Genomic DNA, 21,616 nt, shown 5'->3' with positions numbered 1-21,616 from the left:
TTAATGTATTCCAAACCTCCACATTACATGTCTGTTTAATACCATTCACTCGGGAGTGTGAGCTCAAATGCAGATTTGGCCTTATATAAAGTTTTGTCATTTCATAGCACAGCACAGGATTTCCACCAACCCAGAGAACCTGCTCACAAACTATGTTAAAATAGTTACTATATCCTGAAATAACTTGTAATACAGCAGATGTTTTTCATGCCTCTGGAAAGACAATAGCACCACTAGTGCTAGACATTAATTACTTTCTTATGTTTGGTATATGCTAACACTTACAATGTGACTACAAGAATTCTACAATATATTCACCTTTACCTTCTGTTGAACAACAGAGAATAAAACCTCATCCAACACAACGCAGCACTAGCTATAATTTAAATAAACTACAGAGGTCCCATATTTATTACAAAGTTTTACCCACACAACTATGTATGCAAGGAACATAGAAAAATCAGTTTCTGTATCACTTCATAGTTCCTTCTGTGGTTGGTTGACCTTGGTGGGCTGCCAGCTGCCCACCCAGCCGCTCTCTCACTCCCCCTCTTCAACATGACAGCAGGGGTGGGGGAATAAGATGACACAGCTCCTGGGTCGAGATAAATACAAGGAAATCACTTACCAATTACCATCACGGGCAAGACAGTTGGAGCCGGCTGGAACCAGCTGTGTCCGGCACGGGGCAGCCCCGGCCCCTCCTCACAGAGGTCATCTCTGCGGCCCCCCACCAGCCCCTGGGCACGTAAACTCCACACACCTTCTTTCGATAAACTTTGCATGCACTTTTCTAAAAGATTAAGCTACTGACATGAGGATGTAAACTTACTAGCTGAAATCCTAAGTGTCTTACTGTACAACCTTGTCAGTATCAGCATGACAGCAATGCCTTTGAAAACCAGTCCTGGCTATTTTAAAGTATGTTTATTTATTTTGAGCTGCATGATGTAATAGTATAAATCTGCACACCTAACCTGTTTCTGGTGAAGGTGTCTGCCCTCTGGTTTCTGCTACATTTACACACAGCTTAAATTCCCATCTGCAATCAGCCTCCAGTGAAGCGCATTTTTATTTAATTCTGTATTTCCAGCCATGTCAAGGACAAGGTCAAGTAATGGTCACAAAATGACAAAGCATCTTTGGATGAAGGTGATCACAGATGTAACAGCAGCAACACTAACTACACAGAAAATAGATCAACAAAGCTGAAGAGAGTGGGACAAAAGGCAAGCGGCACACAACGGTGAGCAAGCAGAGAAGAAAGTTTCATGAACAGTTTATGGTCTAATGAAAAGCCAGGTCAATGTGTGCTTCAAAGAACAAGCAAAGGGTAATAAGGACAGTCAAGGTGGTGGAGAGATGAATAAAAAAGCTTCTCCCACCTGAATTAACTACATTCCAGAATAAAAATTCATCATGTAATTGATGTACTTCAGTCAAAGGGAGAGAAACACCTTCCTTCCTCAGCTGTCTTCCTTGAATGAGTTCCTTTCAGACTTTCAGAAAGATGCAGCTCACATGTCTCTCTCTAACCTGACTATTAAGGAGGACTATTTAACATATGTATGTGTAAATTTTACTCAATACTCTCTTTAATCAAGTGATACAATTTGCAGCACCAAGTTTTTTACTGCCAGTATGTAAAATTAGACCTAAACTGGCTAGTCTTGAAACAATCAGCTGTCTAATGTCCTGTTTTGTTCCTTCTTCTCTGCAGATGTGCAAACCATCTATTGAGTATCTGCCTGAAATTTATTTAGAAAGCAAGAAGCTAGAAAAAATAAGGTTATAGCAATTAAAATAAAATAATAATAATAAAACACAGAATAACCATTGCTGTTTCTTCCTTCCCTCATCCCCCATGAAAAAAGGATTTCCAATGAACTGTATGAAACAGAGTTCCCAAGTTAGTATACCTGAGGTCCTGTGATGATTTTGGGTCACAGAGCTGGACTGAGTATAGTACAAAATATAGATCATGCACCAGGATGTCAATGCCACATTTTTTAAAATCTGTTTAAATACTTGGCCTCAGAACATTTAATCTTTTGAACACCTTTTTGAGATAGGTAAGTACTACTCCCACTTTAGAGCTATGCAAACTAAGTAACAAGCTAAGATTAACCAAACTCTTTTAAAACCATGTAGGAAGTTTGCTGCTGAGCTAGGAGCTGATCGCCTAGACCAAGAAGAACTGCTCCCTTCTCCTCAGCACAGAGGAGAAAATTCAGCTAACCTCGCAGCAGTCTGGACTGTGCGACTTCACTGCCTGTTTTGTTGTTCGTGGAGTCCTGCCTTCTGATTCCTCTACAGTTACTGGTGCTCACGAGGTGTATCAAAGAGAGCCAAACTGGCTTGTCGGGAGGTATGTTTTCTTCCCCTTCCCTCCACCACTCCTTTTTTGGACACTCGTGCAAAGCCTAGCTGCCTACTGTTTTTTAATTTTTACTGATTTTCAGTATCTACAGAGCAAATAACACTTCCTATTGCTTTCAGCTAAAGCAAACCTGTAGAGAATTGCGAACTGTTACAAGCACACGGAACCAATTTTATTTCTGTATTGATCTTCCACTTCAGCAACAACAAGCTTGAGGAAGAGAATTTAAAAATTGCTTTGCCTTCACGGATTTTTTTTGGTTTAGCTCTTCAGAACTCAGAAATACAACAGTGTAAACATTTACTATCATCTCACTTAGGAAGAAGACAACATGGCACCTTCATAAGCTGTTTGGCAATATACTTCCTTGCTATAGTTCCATGTGCTGTGCCAAACTAACAGAAACCAAACAGTTGTCTGAAAAGTCCTCTGTATGAAGCACTGGGTGACCAGATAATGAGCTAATTAATTTTAGAGAGTTCTATATACTTTAGAAATAAAGAAATAAATACTGGAACTGTCAACATATTGAACAATATTGAAAAAAATATTTTTCAGTATACCAGATTATCTTGAATTTTAATAGTTCATTATTCCCTCTGTAATCCAGTGACTCCTTTTTCCTTCAAGTCACAGACATCTGCCTTGTTTCATGCAGAATACCTAGTGTCTCTTCCATAGTACTGAAACCCCTTTGTACTATCATGTACGGGAAAGACCTGTTCTTCCTGCCAAGCAGATCAGAAGGGCTCTGCATCCTGCTTCTGCCCTGGAACAGAGGGAACAGCCAAGTATTTTGAAATCTTTGCTATCTGTTTCACACAGTCTCACCCAGCCACAAGAAGATGAAAAAGTGAATCAGATGAGATCATGGAACAGAAACTATCTATCTAGAGAAACTGCAGTGAGTAAGCAATCACATCAGCAACACTTGGAATACAATGCTTTATGCAGCAGACAGAAAAAAAGGGACTATGGCACACTTGAAAGGATCAGTATGCACCATTAAAGCAGTGTCTTCTTTAATACATGAAGGGAGAGTTCTAAAGAGCTTAGCAAAATTCTGGAAATGTAGGTTAAATGCAGTTTAGAATTTCCATGATATAATAAGAGGAACACCTACGAATGCTTTAGCTGTAATGTTGCTGAAAGGCAAATTATATAATTTCAAAGCTGATGTATCCAGAAAATGGGAATTGGGTTATACAGACTATTAGAACTTTAATCTTGCTATTTTTCTTGCAGAAACAGAGATTTTTCAAAACTTGGAATTTTAAAATTATAACACCCAAATCTGAAAATAAAAGGTAATGAAATGTGCATTCTTTATGTTTTATAATGTATACCTTAATTCTGGTGAATCTGCAGCTCATTGTCTTTAGAAGACCCACTAAATTGTGACACAGAGCTTCAGTAAAGTCACATAAACTAATAACTGCTATTAGCAACATCAGTCACTAAGGAATTAATAAATAACTATTGCAGTTATCAACAGTGCACTGAAACTGTTTCTTTAATGTGATTATTAATCCTAGAGCTTTCTTTGGAAAATGAGATTTTCTGGTTATACTTGATTCTGAAAATTACACTAGCTATTATTTATGTCACTTTTGATATGAGGGGCTGCTAAACAGGAAGGTGTTAGAATGTTCTGAATTATACAATGCTTTAGTCATGCTTTTGAAGGTTATAGCATGAAAAGCTAACAATCTGTTCACATATCTAATTACCAACATATTTGTAATATGTGTAACAATGAGATACTGAACATACATTAGAGATTACCATGGTCGTTAAACATCTGATCCTGTTTAAACATGTGAATATTGATATGACAGTTTGTAAGCATCCCTCATTAGGTCTATTCCTTTTACCATTTCAACTGTAGTAGGAAAAATACAAAGAAAATATGCTGTCTTGAACCACTTGGTATTTCTTTAAAATCAGTAATTGACAGCAATGAAATTCAGGGTATGAGAGGTATTACCAAAACATTTGACTTATCTTAGGAAAAAAGGACGTAATAAAAATATTGGTCAAAACTGAGAATATCAACCTTCATTATTATTTTCAAGTATGGTCCTCTACTTTGAGAGATGGAGAATGGTGGAAAAGCAACAAAATTATTGGCCAGGAATACACCTTAACCACTGGAAAGATTAAAAAAAATTTCCGTTCTACCACTAGGCTATACAGGCACTCTCATCGGGACAGTCAGTATACAAAATATAAAGCTTGACTCATGTCAAAATGACCACTGATAAGACAGAATTGGCTTCAGAAGTATTTTGGGTTTTGCTCACAATCATAAAACATTCCTTTGTATGTCTTGTACATTAGTGAAAAGTTAAATCTTTGAGTCTTTGTGGTGAATGATTAATTATTCTACATAGTTAGGAGACAGTTATGCTTGCAGGCAAACAAAATAACATTGCAAAATGAGAAACAAAAATATATCTCTATTTTCAATATAAATGTTGTCTAGGAAGTGGAACAACTTTATTGAAGTCAAAGGTCACCAGCTGTCATAGGCTTGAAGAAAGGAGCTCACAACAGTCTTTCTTCACATACAATATGTATATATGTACGCTATAAAAAAATCTATTTCTAGGATACTATGCTTGTGCAAACAAAACCACAGATTGGTAGAATTTATTTCTTATGCTAATTTTGAAATGATATGTTGTTACACTAAAAGTGTCTAAATGAGACAGGATTTAACAGTCTTCTCTTTTAGGATGAGTTAGTTCATCCTACAAAGGTAAAAGCAATCCAAAATAAACTACTGTGAAAGTTACTGTGATTTTTGTGTTACCTGATTTTGCTTAATTATGCTAAGTTGAGCATGCTTATAATTATAAATACCCTCTAGCAGCATAGGTAATACAAATGAAGTACGTTACATTCTTAAAACAGGTAATAATATAGGTAAAAATAACAGCTATCCTTGTTTCTTATAGGGAATACAATCACCTGTAGCATCTCTATCAAGTAAAAAGTTTAAATTCTGGTGGATGATACCTTGAGGAAAAGAGGTTAAATTATGCCCTCTTTTTTTTCAGGACACTGAAGGGCAGACAAGAATTTACTATGTCAATTTCAAGCTCAAGTTCAGAGCATCTTTTCGAGTTAAAAGTAAGCATTTGCCCCCAGACAGAATTTGATTTAACAGAATGCCAGATCTGACATAAAATTTGATTACATAAAATTACAAACAAAATCCAATTTTTCAAATTCCATGTTCAACAGTAGATTGGAAGGTGCGCCATACTAACAGGACTTAAAGAGAAATTTGTTTAAAATTCAAATAACTTCATCACTGTTTGCACTATTATTTCTTATGGTACTAAAAAAAGTATTCCTTTTATCATTAAGGCTTACAACATCAGAACCTGGAGTTTTCAAGTAGGTTTGAAGTTGCAGTAATTGCAACAAAAAGAAAGGGTTATCAATGGGGAAAAGGATTGTGAGGAAGAAATTTTGTTTTGCAAGGCCATTCTTATCTTTTCAGAATGTTCATCATTTAACACTGACCTCTGTATTTCAGTGGAGGTAGGTAACCTAAAGACAAGCTGCCAACTTTTAGCTGAACGGCAAAAAGGCCTAGTGAGCAATAATAGTCTGAGTATGGTATGAACACCTAGCAACAGAAGTGATTAAACCTTCTTTAATGCATTGTTTTCCATCAGTTGTTTTAGCTCGTGGACTACACATCCTTGCAGGTACTCAAATGACATTTAATTCAGCACCCTAACCTGCAAATAAAACAACACAGCAGATATCACTTCTGTAGTGATATAGCTCTTTTATCTGAAGTAAAAGTAGAATGACATACTATGAATGGGAAGTATTGCGATTCCATATACTACGAACGGGTCTGTGGTGAGCCACTTTGGAATAAACCATCCAAAATCAGTTAATGATGGAAACTCATATGAGAATAAATCTACCCAGCCAGAAATTATAAAAATCAAAATAAAATCATAATTGCATTCTTAAAAATCATATTTTTCAAGGGAAAAGAAAAAAAGTCAAGGCCAAAGCACATGACACTTCTGCCCGCCCCTTAACACAGCTGCCATAAAAAGCTCAGTGAATTATCTATGTTGAGGATAACTGCATAAAATAAAAGTGAAAGAAGAGAATTCTTAAGTCAGTATGTACTGTATGGAACTAATAAGACAGTAGTCTGCAAGCATTTACCATAGAAATACTATTGATGGACGAGGGAAAGGCTGTGGATGTTGTTCACCTGGACTTTAGTAAAGCCTTTGACACCGTTTCCCACAGCATTCCCCTGGAGAATCTGGCTGCTCACGGCTTGGGCGGGCGTACTCTTCGCTGGGTAAAAAACTGGCTGGATGGCCGAGCCCAAAGAGTGGTGGTGAATGGAGTTAAATCCAGTTGGTGGCCGGTCACAAGTGGTGTTCCCCAGGGCTCAGCACTGGGGCCAGCTCTGTTTAATATCTTTATCCATGATCTGGAGGAGGGGATCAAGTGCACCCTCAGTAAGTTTGCAGACGACACCAAGTTGGGCGGGAGTGTTGATCTGCTGGAGGGTAGGACAGGCTGGATGGATGGGCTGAGGCCAACCGTGCGAGGTTCAACAAGGCCGAGCGCCAGGTCCTGCACTTGGGTCACAACAACCCCGTGCAGCGCTACAGGCTTGGGGAAGAGCGGCTGGAAAGCTGCCCGGCGGAAAAGGACCTGGGGTGTTGGTCAACAGCCGGCTCAATATGAGCCAGCGGTGTGCCCAGGTGGCCAAGAAGGCCAACGGCGTCCTGGCCTGTATCAGAACCAGCGTGGCCAGCAGCAGCAGGGCAGGGATCGTCCCCCTGTACTGGGCACTGGTGAGGCCGCACCTCGAGTGCCGTGTTCAGTTTTGGGCCCCTCGCTGCAGGAAAGACACGGAGGTGCTGGAGCGTGTCCAGAGAAGGGCAGCGAAGCTGGTGAGGGGCCTGGAGCACAAGTCTTGTGAGGAGCGGCCGAGGGAACTGGGGTGGTTTAGTCTGGAGAGAAGGAGGCTGAGGGGAGACCTGATCGCTCTCTACAACTGCCTGAAAGGAGGTTGTAGTGAGGTGGGGGTCAGTCTCTTCTGCCAGGTGGCTGGAGATAGGATGAGAGGAAATGGCCTCAAGTTGCACCAGGGGAGGTTTAGGTTGGATATTAGGAAAAATTTCTTCACTGAAAGGGTTATCAAGCATTGGATCAGGCTGCCCAGGGAAGTGGTTGAGTCACTGTCCCTGGGGGTATTTAAAAGACATGTAGATGTGGCTCTTAGTGACATGGTTTAGTGGTGGACTTGGCAGTGTTCAGTTAACGGTTGGACTCGATGATCTTAAAGGTCTTTTCCAACCTAAATGATTCTGTGATTCTATGATTCTGCTACACTTTGCCCACGTTGAGGAGACAAAAGTCACAAAGTCCAATCGGATCTACAGTTTTTTCATAATACAGTGAAACAATCAATCTGGTCATGACCCAATTAGGCAGAGACACAAAAGTTTTTGGCAGAATTGTTGGACTAGAATCAGAGGTATTAAGCACCCAGGTATCTGCTGAAGGGACAACACAGCAGGGCTCAAGCCATCTGGGAGATTTCTAGAGCACATTGACAATCTCATAGCACAGGTGATTAAGGAGCCAGTAAGTGCAGGTGCTCTGCTGGACCTGATACTTAAAACAAGGAAGAACTGGTTGAAGGCATGAAAGTCAGAAGCAGCCTTGGCTGCAAAGACCATGAGATGGTAGAATCCAGGATCCTAAGAGGAGGGGGCAAAGCAAAAAGCAGGAGCACAACCCTGGACATCAGAGAACACACTTCGGTCTCTTCAGGGATCTGTTTGGAAGAAACCCATGAGATATGGCCCTGGAAAGAAGAGTGGTCCGGATTCAAGTATCACCTCCTACGAGCTCAAGAAAGGTCCATCCCAACAAGCAGGAATCAAGCAAATGCAGCAGGAGGCCTGCATGGGTGAACAATAAGCTTCTAATTGAACTCAGACATGAAAAGGAAGTGCATAAGGCATGGAAGCAAGGGCAGGTGATCCAGGAGGAGTATAGAGTTGCTGTTTGATCTTGCAGGGATACGGTTAGGAAAGCTAAGGCTGACATCTATGTGACTATGGCAAGTGACATTCAGGGCAACAAGAAAGGTTTCTACAAGAACATCAGCAGCAAAAGGAAGACTTAGGAAAATGTGGGCTCACTGCTGAATGGGGAAGGTGATCTGCTGACAAAGGACCTGGAAAAGGCCAAGATACTTAGTGCCTTCTTTACTTCAGTCTTCATTGGCAAGACTGTCCTTCAGGACAAAGGATTTAATTTTCTCCCTCTCTTCTGCAATGGTATGACCACATCTGGAGTGTTGTATCCAGTTCTGGACTCTCCAGTACACGAAACATATGGACTTACAGGAGCGAGTTCAGCAAAAGGCCACAAAGATGAGTAAGAGACTGGAGCCTCTTTCAGATATTCAAAACGTGACTGGACATGGTCCTACATGCTCTATGTGACCCTGCTTGAGTAGGAGTGCTGGACAGGATGATCTGAAGAGGTCCCTTCCAACCTAAACAATCACATGATTCTGTGTTTCTGTGTTCTTGAGATATTCCTGTAAGGTCAGTTAATTTAAGAAGATCTACTCTAAACCAGATCATGAAGGGTACAGGAATTCAAACATCTGCCCTTCAAGTCAGTACCTAATCAGCTTGAATAGCCATAGCAGTTGGTTTGTTGACTTTGACAGATGACTGATGAAATGCTGAATACTGTTGCTGAATGAAAGCAAAAAAATTGTTTCAGAAAGTCACATATGTTTCTAAACACACTGAATGTTCTGTTCAAACACAAAATCTGAAATTTAAATGAAAACAAAAAGTAATCTTTTCTGCATTCTCTGTGAGAATCTATTCTCTTTGAGTTATTTCATCTAGCAGGCCACACAGAATAATTTAACTGATTGATTCTAATGTTTCATCAAATGGTCAATTTTAATTGCATATACAAGAATTTATATGCATTAGTTTGATGTAATGCATGTATTATGGGACTATTTTTGAGACTGAGTAACAGATGTAGTGATTTACCTATGTAAAACTGTAACAGCTGGATTGATGGAACTGGGATTAAGGTTTTCAGAGAACAAACATTATATAGGCATACACTGCACAAACCTTCCTACCTTAGAGTGGCAAATGTGATTATGACTTTATGAAATAGATATACATTACAAACTGAACTCAGTCTACTACTGTTTTTATAAGGCCTGATAAGCCATCATCAGCTGCAGATAATCTCAGTGGAAAATCACCTCTTTGAAAGCCATTTTTAGGTTTTGTCCCACTAAGACTTATGCTGAGTTATCATGATTTGCAATTTCTATAGAAAATGCAGTAAATATAAAAGTGTATAGTTGTACATAGAGTCCTTCTAAAAGGAATTCCAAATTTAATTCAAAATTTATTAAATCTACTTTCCAGTTTTATGCAACACAACGTCTGCATGGGTATGATTCATGTATGTGCTGACTTAAAATTCAAAATTAAAATATAGAGTATGTAAGATATTCCATTTCAAAACCACATCTAGATGTGTTTTCTTTATCAATTTATGAGTTCGTATGATAGAACAGCAATTCTTAAATCTCTCCCAGACTGCTTTCACTGTTAATCTTCAAAGAATTTTGGGAAGGGCAGGTGTGATAAAATGATGGCGATATTGCATCAAGTTGGCTCAAGTTATCTACCAAAACACCTTTCCACTTCTCCTTCATCATGTAACTGATAATGTTGGAACTCAGTATTGCAAGTATGAAGCTTAGGAGTATTTGAAGACAGCAAAATGTCTTCCACACATCAGAAATATAGGCTACACTATATATCTGTTCAGATACAAAGCCACTGATGTTTACAAAGAGCTGCTCAGATGTTTCCAATTCATCAAACAAAAAATTCCTGTATTCCTAGGTAACTGGTAATACTGGAAGCAATAGCACAACATCAGAAAATTACTAATTTTTTGTTTTACGGATTTACTGTAATTTTCAGTAATACTTGCACACTATGCAGAGCACCTAGCACTTGTAAATACTAATAAAACGATGACTTAAAAGTATGCACTAATATGAAAACATACATATCTCTGGAACGATGAAATGAAATGGGTAAACCCCATGACTCAAAATGAGCCAACAGACTGTATGGATGATGATTTACATATTCTTTTTGAAAACACATTTTCAGAATGCACATGCAATAAAAAAACTTTGTAAGATCAGTTCAAACAACTGTCTCTTCTGTGGAAAAGGAGGAAGTGGAAGTGTAGGTAAAAACACGGGCACTGATAATATAATCACATAGTTTGCACTCAGTACATTACGTCTTGCCAAAGTTTTCATGTGGAGGTACAAAAACATGTTGAGGACTTTCACAGTTTAGAACGTGCCATCTGCTTTTGAAGCATGAAGACCAAATAATAAACTTGAGCAGCTTGTGTACCACTGCATGGTCTAGGCTAGAGTTGGCCAAACAACATTAACTGAATAATTTATTTAACAAATAAACACTTTTATGGACAGCTAAAGGTGCCCTTCTCAGCCATGAGTAAATGCTTACTTCCATACCACTAATTAAAGTGTGACAGAAAACTGGAAACAACTACATTCAATATGTTCACTTGGAAGATACATGAAATATTAATGTACATAATACAATGACAAAGCTCTGTGGGAATGAGTACTATGTTCATTAAATTCCAGAACAAAATTCTGACAATTCTGCAGGTAAATAAGATGGAAAAGAGTGACACTGTCCTATACAGGCAAGATTTTAATTAACGCTTGCCTAGAATCTTCCAAAGAGAAAAGAACCTGTTGTCCCCCAACAGACAATCTAAACTTTTTAAGGAAAGTAATTAAAAAAAATTATCATTTAGAGAAGTGTAAGATGTCTAAAAAAAAAAAAAAAATCAGTATTCCTACTCTAAAAGCTAAAATCCCACTATCCAGAAAAATCAAAATATGGGTGACTTGATTACCTCAATCTCTTGCTTGTTAAAGTTACTTTCCTTCAACCACTGAATTGAAGAAACACCATCTGGCCTCAGTGACAGTCACATCGCTTTAACCACAAATAACGTACAGCAAATTTTGCATCAGGCAAATGCATTTTAGAACCCACACGTGGAATGAAAAGTGTTTGAACTGATGTTCTTTGAATAACTTTAAAAAACAAATCCATAAAAGCAATCCAGACTACAACTCAAGTATGTGCCCAAAGCTTTAACTGAAAAGATCAATACAATCTCAGTTATGAAATCACAAAAAATTAAACCCAAACAAATGCATATTTTCAAAACCAGCAATCAAACTATTCTAAAATAAACAGAAATTGAAACGATGAATAAAACTGCATTGAAACAGGTCTCTAGTTTCTTTAGGCAAGGCAAAAAAAAAAAAAAAGCAATCAGAGTTTTATTGTTTTCTTCTATAAAACTGTCTTTTCACAAAGACTGTAAAGACAATAACTGAACATTTAAAACTCATTTAATCTTCATCAGGTTCGAAAGAAATGGCCATATCTAAGGAAACTAATCATATAGTTAAGAGAAAGTAATAGCTGTAAACTATGGGGATATCTTAGCTTCCTGTACATGGTAGATTTAGAAAGAAAAAGTGTGAGAAGATGAACATCTGCTTCTGTAGACATTATGAGTTGCGTTAATTATGCTGTTTATCCACTGGAGCCATAGTTGCATCCAGAACTGGAATATCTGTCAAATATGATCTTACAGAGTTTTTCAAAGTCAAATTTAATAGAAATATTGTCTACCAATTGGAAGGTTTTCAAACAGTAGCAAAAATAGTTATTTATTCCAGTCTTTGTCTCTTTTCCTGCATTACAGGGAAAAAAAACTCATTAATTTTGCAGGTAAAACATACAGATAGAGTTATCTATCTTCAACAGCCACTAAGAGAACACAAATCAACAGTTTTGTCATGGATTCGTATTTTATAGCCTATGATACAAGATCCTGGGGGGCCACAAATGCCTTGTCATGTTTGCTTTTTTCTTTGGCAGAGGTTAACGATGATTGCTGAAGGATTACAATTTTATTGCTGCTTGGTGAAGGATATACTGCACTCTCTACATTTTAGAAGGACTCACAAGAATAATCACTAGTCATTTTGAAGGCCAAGCCCATAAACGCAGATGCATGTAAATCCCCGCCAGTCACAGTCTACAATCACACCTTGCAAGTTATTTAGTATGCCACTGTTTTAAAGATAGCAGTATAAATTCCAGTAAACAAAGTTAATGTGTAAATTGAACTGACATTACTTTTTAGTGTAACAACATGGAGAATGAGACCATAAATATACAGGTGTTAATTTTAAGGTAAAAAAGAGGGAAATAAATTTATTTGTCAGTATGAACTTGAACTCTATAACTAGAATCAATCTTTTCAATGCCATTTAGCTGCATTGGTTGCTAAGATATTATTAGGCTTTGAGATCTGTACAGCATTTTAATGTCTTAATCTTACGAAGCAGAGGCAATGCTACCACAGCTAATACAGTGCAGACAATTAGCTGACAACGTCTCACACAAGAGTAGTCTCTGAGGTTAAAAAACAAACTTCGAATCGTTTGTTAATATTGAGCTGTATACTTCTATCGAGTACCTTCTAAGAGAAAAAAATTAATCTGCTGGCTCATAGGGAGAGGAAGGGACAGAATTTTCTTTGTAGATTTTATATACATTTGCAATTTGTACAAAAATCCTAAGATAGATTAATGCACTGTCAGCTAACGAGTAATTAGATTTGAATGTATGCTATGTGACTTTGCTTCATTAATACTAGGCATTAATACTAATATAGAATAAAAGGGGAAAAAAAAAAACTTTTAAATGGAGCACGAGAGTAATGTACAGACCCGTGGCTGAGAAGAAATATAAGACGGAAATGAAACAGCTTCTTAAATGGTAGATCCTTTCATCCTTCCATATATTGAAAAGAGGTTTTATATTTATACTCTAACAAGTCTGTTTCTAAAAGAATATGGTAAAGCTTATGGGTTGAGCATAAAATCTAACCAAAAAAAGCCTAACCAGTCTCTTCTCCCCATATCAGTCTACTCAATATACTGAGATCATCAAACCTCCTGGCATGAGCAGCGTTTTAGAATTTTGCAACATTTACATCACACAGAAACAGCTCAGAAGGCAAATGCAAAAATCTTCAGATGATGCTTTTATTTTCCTTTTTTGATAGTAAGAAGGTAATTTTGAGAACTCTGATGTGCATGTTTCAGGGTAACTTCTGCAGTCTCCTTCACATACTATCCTCTAACAGCAAAAATGGTCCTAGCTAAAACTACCTTTAATTTAATAACTTTATAATTTTATATGGGCATCAGAATTATTTCTGAAATATTTTTAAAGTAAATATTATTTTGAAGTTACTAATATAAATATAACACAATACCTATATTATTTCATTCCTACCTTTTTCCTAACTTGCACATATGAAATTCCATGAGTGGAAAAGAGTTATTCCATTACCAAGGCATGATACCAATACCTTTTCCAAAATTATAAGTTAATCATTCTGTGAACTATTGTGTGTACTAGATGAAAAATGACAGTACTGGCCAGCCACCATTGTATAGTGCTGACAGTACTGTTGCATATGTAGATATGAGAGCTTACTGCATTGGGAGATGTTGTTAGCATGCCCATTTTCTAATTTCTAAATTGGTCCTATATTTAGCACCAGAATTCTGATGAGAAATCTAACTTATTCAATGTGTAATTTAATAAGCATAAATTATGAGCTACCCATTTTTAACCTTCAACATTATGTTTAAATTGTTTCAGTTCTCAAACTGACTTCATCTGTATCTGTAAAAGTGTCTGGAGTTTGAATGATTCATACATTCTCCAAAGGACTGAACTAATCTGTGTGAATTAGAATGTATTTTCAATCACTACCTTACGAAAAAGGTTTCCAAATATGCATACGATTTTGCTTTCCAATATGAGTTGTCTTTTTATTGTAAAAAAAAGTGAAGTGACACTTTATTGCTCAATATGTATGACTAAAACTCTTTAGTGTAACACAGGGGTAAGTTCTTACCTTATCGTGATAGGGATGAGTATACCCTTGCTAATGGATTGATTGACGGATGCAGTCAGAATGTTCTGAGAGTTTCCACAGCTGAATCGAACTGTTGGTCTTCCCTCCACAAGATACAAGTGAAGAAACTGTTCTCTCAAATTCCTTCCACTAGCTTTGAAAACAAAAATGGAGAGAGTCACACTTCTGAAAGTGTAGGACCTTCCAAAAATATTCCACGCTTCTGGAATACCATCGCCAGTCATAATGCCTGTGTGACATGAAGGAGTCTTCTATCCATATACAGTACTCTGCTTGAGTGACTGTGAGAATAAAATTAAACTCTGTACCAACGGCTGATAACTAGTCAAAGTAAAAGAAAATAACCAAAAAATAAAATTTACTTTTATACCACTGTAGTTGCATAAACCTTACGGAGATGTTTACATTAGTCGAAGATTAACTTTTCTCTATATCTAGCAGTATCATTAAGGTGACAAAGGTGACAATAAAAAAAACAAATTGCAAAAATACTAGAATATCATGATTTACTATTTCATTCAGCTTTTCAACCATATTATAGAAAACAAAAATTATAAGAGAACATCTCTTTCTTATAATCTCTCCAAAGATTAAGAACAATGCACCTTTCCCAATTAATGATACATTTCAGACTTGATGAGAAATATTGTTATCTACAAAACATTAGACATACTGTGTTACTTGCACAGTTCAAACTAAGACTAAAAAGATATTTAAAAAAAAAATCTTTCAATCTTTGTTCACTTCTGCTAAATAGTATATTGTAAATATGACAGCAAAATACTTCTATTTAAATGATGGACGGCACACGGTTCGCCTACTAAAAAAAGAACTGACACCTAGAGTTGCAAATTATTTTAGACAGGTTTCTCTTTATGAATTTACCCTTTGAATTTAACTGTATTTAATTCTCACAGAAGGTAAAACACAGTTCCTGTTTAGGATTTTTATTCCCTTTTAAGACAAACTTAAAATGTTAATCTGGTTTTCGCACTATATTTTACTATATTTAACTGAAATAGAAAAGACTCAATAGCTAGGTCATGAAATTGAATTTACTGCATATTCAGCAGTATTTGAGCATAAGATTACTATGTTCTTCTTAGTTTCCAGAATCATAATGTTTGGAAACCTGGAACCCTGGGTTCCAGAATCATATCTGTATCCAATTCTCCAGCTTGTCTGGAGCACATCTCCTATCCGTTGTCTGGAGCCGAGCTGAGAAAAAACACACAACACATACACCGTACAAAAACTTTTTATGAGGGTATGTGGTAGGAGAGAGCATTTGCTTCCATAAGTTTATCTGATCAAAAACCTTGTTAAATGGGATGACAAGGAAAAGGGGGAAACCAAAACACGCAGAGGCACAAACCTGACCAACAAATGGAGATAGTAACAAGAACCAAACCTGGCTGGTTACACTAACCTGTATGGCACGCAGAGTGTGGGATGCTTGTTTAGGTAAGATTACCTGGTTGAGGACCTTGTCAAAATCAGATGGAGGAAAAGGGGAAGACAATAAGCAAAACACGGATGTGACAAACAAACAGCAACAGAAACAACGACAAGAAACCAATCTTGTCAGTCACGCTAACGGACAGGCTATCAAGAAACATCAGGCATCCCTTCAGAGTGCCAACCTGGACTTTGCCACTGAGGAGGGTGCACACCGGGGGGTCTGCGATACTGGGGAGGGTTGTGTTGGTGGAACTATGCAAACCAGTGAGGCAATGTGTACAAACAGGGAACTGGGAAGAAACAAAGGAGGAACAGACCTGAAGTGGTATAAAAGGGGAGGGTTACATGTAAAAAGGGGCCGATAGGCACGCTTCTCTGACTGAGCCCCGCGCCTCATCACCACAATCTGTCCTCTCTTCTTATTAAATCCTTTCTTAACTGTCTCTCTGTGTAATCTCCCTCCCTATCACACACGTTAAGAGTGTGCAAGGACCAAGTGCCGGCTGCTGGGGGACCAGTGTGAGTGGGTTTGGTGGCAGCTGGACTCAGACGAGGGGTGCAGGCACCCCGGCCACTGGTGTCAGCGAACGGAACCCCTGGGCGTCTCAGTCCCTCCGGCTGCGTTCCAGCGGGCCAGCGGGAGGGAGTCCCACGCCTGGAGCTGCTGGAGGTGGCCACAGCTTAGAACATACCTCAACATTTTTATCCAGAAAGGTAAAAAGAATGTGGGTGTACTTGGGACAGCTCCTTGCTGGAAAACCGACTCGTTTGTAAAGAGAAAATGATCAACTTTAATTTGGAGGACAAAACAGAAAGAAAAACATAATATATTTTAGCAGATAGAGAGAGACAACAGATGCTCGCAGCTTCCTGCTCATTTGCTTTTGTATAGTTCATAGCAGAAACAGTTCACAACGTAAACTCCCTCCTCGAGAGCAGCTTTCTAGTCAACACAGTGTTTCTTCAGTCTGTTACAAATCCTGTGACCTACTGCAAGTCTTTTATGCTTAGACATATTTTGTATTCTGAATACCTAATTAACTCCAAAGCTACTTTAATTTGACTGGATTTTATGCCTTTGGCTTTTATGATTTCCTTCTACAACAGTCTGATAATTCTCTTTCAAAATGTATTGCACTATCACTGTTAAAAAAGTCACTGCTTTTTAATCCTAGCGTAACTGATATATGCACATATCGCATCATTTATTTCCTTATCTTCTTCTCTCCTCCCTGCACATGCTGTTCCAGGCATTTCCAATTTCTATCAATAAGTAAATCTGTAAGTTACGTTGGATTCAGAGAGAATGAAGTGGGGGAGGGTTGTGAATGTATATACTGACAACATGTCTTGATGAAGTGAAGTTACAGATGAATAGCTTATTTCTCTTCTCCCAGTGACTGCGCCTGTCCATTCACATTGCCCACTAGTGAAAACTTGGACGAAGGTCCTCGTTACTACTAGTAAAGTAAAAAATGTCAGACAACTCCCCAAAAGGTAGTACTGCTCCTTGAAACCTCAGCGAGTGTTACTGCTTGAACTTCAGTCTGGGGAGTGCTTATAAGTCACACTTACAGGTGACTAACAGCATTCTTCATATTATCTGCTAGGTAGTACGAGATTCGTTGAAAGGACAGTCCTTTAAATCTTTCTACAGTGAACACAAGGAGGCAGAGTGCCCCTCTGAAGAATTTTGTTCTGGCAATGTAAAAGAGCATATGCTACGTAGTGTATATGGTCGGAAGTTCCCTTCATAGGAAAAGCCTGAGTCTTAAGTAAAACAGACAGGTTCCGGGAACAGAGAGAGATCAGGAACCATCTGAGTAAAAAATCTTGTTGGATATTAGAGGTAATTTATCTTGACCTTAGTAGAGATTATGTGAGGGGATCAGGTCAAACAAATCAGATCTCAGCAATCATTCTTTCACAGGAAACTGCAAGCTGGAAGGCTATTTTTGTACATCAGTATGATGGCAAGCAAGTGGCCACTGGGCTCAAACTGCTGCCTATCTAGAAAAGACCGATTTAAATTCCCATTAAGCTATGGGATGAAGCTTTATTAGGCAAAAACATATATTGACACAGAGGAAGGATACCGTGAAATGCTCTGCTTGAGAATGCCAGCTGAAACAACAGACAAATAGACTATGACTGAATTGCCTGAAGTGCCCATCTTTAGTTTTAGGAGGGTAAGTAGAATATGGGTAGATCTGGGGAACTGAGCTTCTGGGAGCACAGGAAAATAATTTATGAGCACAACTTATGGAAAAGGAGCTGGTGTCCTTAAGGAACGCTATAAACATGGGCTGTGATATCTGAAATCCAATTGTCAGAAGTTACAGGCTACCATATATAGCAAAAGTTAAACAATCTGTCCTTGAAGGGACTGTGAACAGCATTATGCTGACTCTGTTAAAAGTGAAAATGATGAAGTAAAACTTTATAACTGTATCAGTTTTTTATGACCACTTGCAATTTATTTTGCTTTGTGGCTAAATATCACAATTTGCTTTGACATGCTGATGAAATTAAATCATGCAAATAAGTAAAATCAGTAAGGAATAGAATAAAAAATCGTAAGAATGCATACTGTATTCAACGAAGAAATGTTTCTCAAATGATGTCTAATCTTTATTGGCACAAATGTAACAACTGTATCTATTTTCAAACTTTTTCTCCTGACATAGTTAAAGAGAAATCTCCTCACATTCTACCAATAACTTAAAGATAAGGTAACTGCAAAAAGTCCAGACATTTTTAGTCCATTGACTGTTGTCATTTGTATGCTTCTTAAACACATACTGAAAATAATTAGGGAAAACATCATTATTAAGAAGGTAAGTACATTTGCCTTTGTATTGAAACAGATGATGGTTTATAATCTATTAAAAATGATGTGCAAACCAGTTCTTCTTGGATTAGTTTCTTTGCCTCTGACATATGTAGTAATTTTCTATAAATCACTTATATCCTATCTCTTTCCCCCTGTTTTTAACAGACAATCTATTTTTTGGCAGCCTCCACAAACAACATATAGTCCTTAGTATTTGTTACTTTCAACCAACTATTGATAAAATCCTGCTAATAAAGGCATTAAATAGGAAAATGCTTTTTGACAACAATATGGTGGGATTTAGTAAAGTGACATGCCCAGCACAGTTACTGATTCTCATATTCTGCCTATTAGTTAGCCTATAAGTAGGCTTGTTTTCTGTATATACATATTTTAGTTTTCTTATATATATAGTATTTACATTAACTGCTAAAAGGTATTATAACAAAGCATTGGTACTTTTAAGTGTTTATTTCTCTCTACTAAATATGAACAAGTGAAGAAGGCACAGAACTCCTTTTTTGATCCTCACTGGCTGGTGTACTAGGTAACGATAGATAGAAATTTTCCCTTAAGATTCTGTTGTAAATATTCTTCTTATGCATACTTTCTGATTCAAATCCATTTGTATATCAAAAGCATGTTGTCTGAGATTTTTCACTGTAATTAAACGTTACTAATTATCTGCCAGAGAAATAGATGTAACCTCATCACCACCTGGTAAAATCAGGTGTGTTTGTAAAAATGAATGATCTGAAAGTGGACTAATTTAAAAAAAAAAAAATCAAAATGTGTAATTATTTTCCAGTAAAATACACCTGAAACAAGCAGATCACTAATTTTCTTTGAATTTTTAAAAATGCTTTTCACAAAGAGGATTTTTGCTTTATGAATGCGTGAAACTTATTGCAACCTTAATTATGGAGCTATTGCTAACATCAGTATAATAATAGAATATGAAAATGTCAGGAACATTAACCCCTTCTTATAATTCTATAGTTCTTGTACCTAGTGAGTGCACTAGCCTCAAGATGAGTTTCTGCTGACAGTTAATTTCTCAGCTGTTTGATGGTAGCACAGCTTCAAAAAAGCAGCAGCAGAAGCAGGAGTTGTACTACTATTAAAAGGAGCACAGCTAACAACAGCAGCTTCTCTTCTGAAGTCATTAGAAGGGAAAACGAAAGACAGAGCAAGGAGCAAAAAACAAGGATGAAGGAAGAACAGAGGGAGCATATGAACTCATGAAGGATGTTATGTTTGTCTGACAGAAAAGCTTGGTGCCTGCATACAGAAATAATAAATTACAAAATTCTGGATAATCTGTATATGCACATAGTATTCATTCACAAAACACTGGAGAGATTTTTATTTTACAAACATATATAACATTGTATTTTACGTTCATGTAAAACTAAATAAGAATATTGATATGGCCAATAATTTGTATCATTTAAAAAGGAATCTAATTACAAGAGAGACATAGAACAATCAACGGTTACAGATTTTTTGAGGGAAGAATTAATTTGTGTGATTTTAGAAGTCTATGTTCAGGTAAGATGAAATCTGCTCCAGAATCTCCCCTAATGTGAAGGAACCTGAGAAGTACTCAGACGAAAAAGACACAGAGTAGAAGAGGGTGCAAACAAGTGAAGGGTTGGCAGGATGCAAGTACAGGGAAAATGAGAAAGTGCCACATGTAATGTTTCTACTGAGCCCTTATTTCTCACATCCAGGAAAATTAAGAACTTTAGTTCTGTATATATATCCTTTAATATGAAAACTGAATCTTAAAAAACTGGAATAGTTTAGATTCTGTTAAATAGATATGCTGCAGAGGAATTTTGTGGTAGTAATAAAACCATCACTTGTCCTACTGTTTCTGTAATTCCTATTAAAAAACAGCTAACACCCTCCAAAGTTGTAGACATTCCTGTAGTTAAGAAACATAATATTTTCCATTTATGTCCTTTTGTCAGCTGATTCATACTTCTGGGTCTCTTCTGTAATCAGGAGAACAAACCAATGCTTTTTAGCTATAGTGGAAAAAATTAAATCTTTTTTTTTTTTCCACCAAAGATCCAGATAGACACCTCAACTAACAGCATTTACAGAAACACAAAAGTTCACTGAGAATTGCACCATCTTTAGAATTAATTGAATTAATTAAATCGAATAATTTAGAATTAATTGATCACCACCAGGTAACAAGTCAGCTATCTCCTCTAAATCCATAAAGAGTATGTATTTCTGTGACAAACTCCTGGTTCATTTCAAAAAAAGGATTGAAAAGGCATTTATAAATCTACATTCCATAACAAAATAAGTATACTCACTTTTCACTACCTGAATCTCATGGCACACATTCATTTCCCTTTCCTTACTACAGTGTTCTTTACATGGGCCACAGAAATCCAAGGTTCAGACAGTATAGAATGCTCAGATTTTCTCCTTAAATACCGATTTTACTTCTGTTCTGCTGCCACTCGTGGTCTGTTATAAGTTATTGTTCTTAAGACATAGCTTGCTTTCAAGAGCAAATATTCTTCTTACGGCATCTCACCTGCTGTGAGATGGCCAGCCTTACCTGTCATGTGTATTTTCCTACACAGGTGAGGGGTTCAGACAGAGGGAAGTACAAATCTGCAGGTTTTGGTAAGAAACACTCTACAAACCCAACAGCAATCACTAGGCAGCTTGAAGGAGTTCAAGAAACAAGACAAGCATACACAGTAAGTATAAATATTTGGGAGGCCAGTAAAAAGAAGTTAAGACATAAATAAGTT

General features: G+C 37.3%; 1 protein-coding gene across 2 annotated transcripts in view; it reads right to left on the bottom strand.

Annotated features, from left to right (window-relative positions):
- EYS (eyes shut homolog) overlaps positions 1 to 21,616 on the bottom strand; it is a 1,018,924-nt gene that overhangs the window by 143,072 nt on the left and 854,236 nt on the right. For both annotated transcript variants that reach the window (XM_030007184.2, XM_030007189.2), the window contains one exon: positions 14,519 to 14,672. In XM_030007184.2, the coding sequence (XP_029863044.1) occupies positions 14,519 to 14,672 (154 nt within the window). The remainder of the gene's footprint in view (positions 1 to 14,518; positions 14,673 to 21,616) is intronic.

This window comes from Aquila chrysaetos, chromosome 2 (assembly GCF_900496995.4).
Source record: "Aquila chrysaetos chrysaetos chromosome 2, bAquChr1.4, whole genome shotgun sequence".
Classification (NCBI taxonomy): Eukaryota; Metazoa; Chordata; class Aves; order Accipitriformes; family Accipitridae; genus Aquila; species Aquila chrysaetos.
The sequence above is the reverse complement of the archived record's forward strand: the minus strand, read 5'-3'. Positions and strand labels throughout refer to the sequence as shown.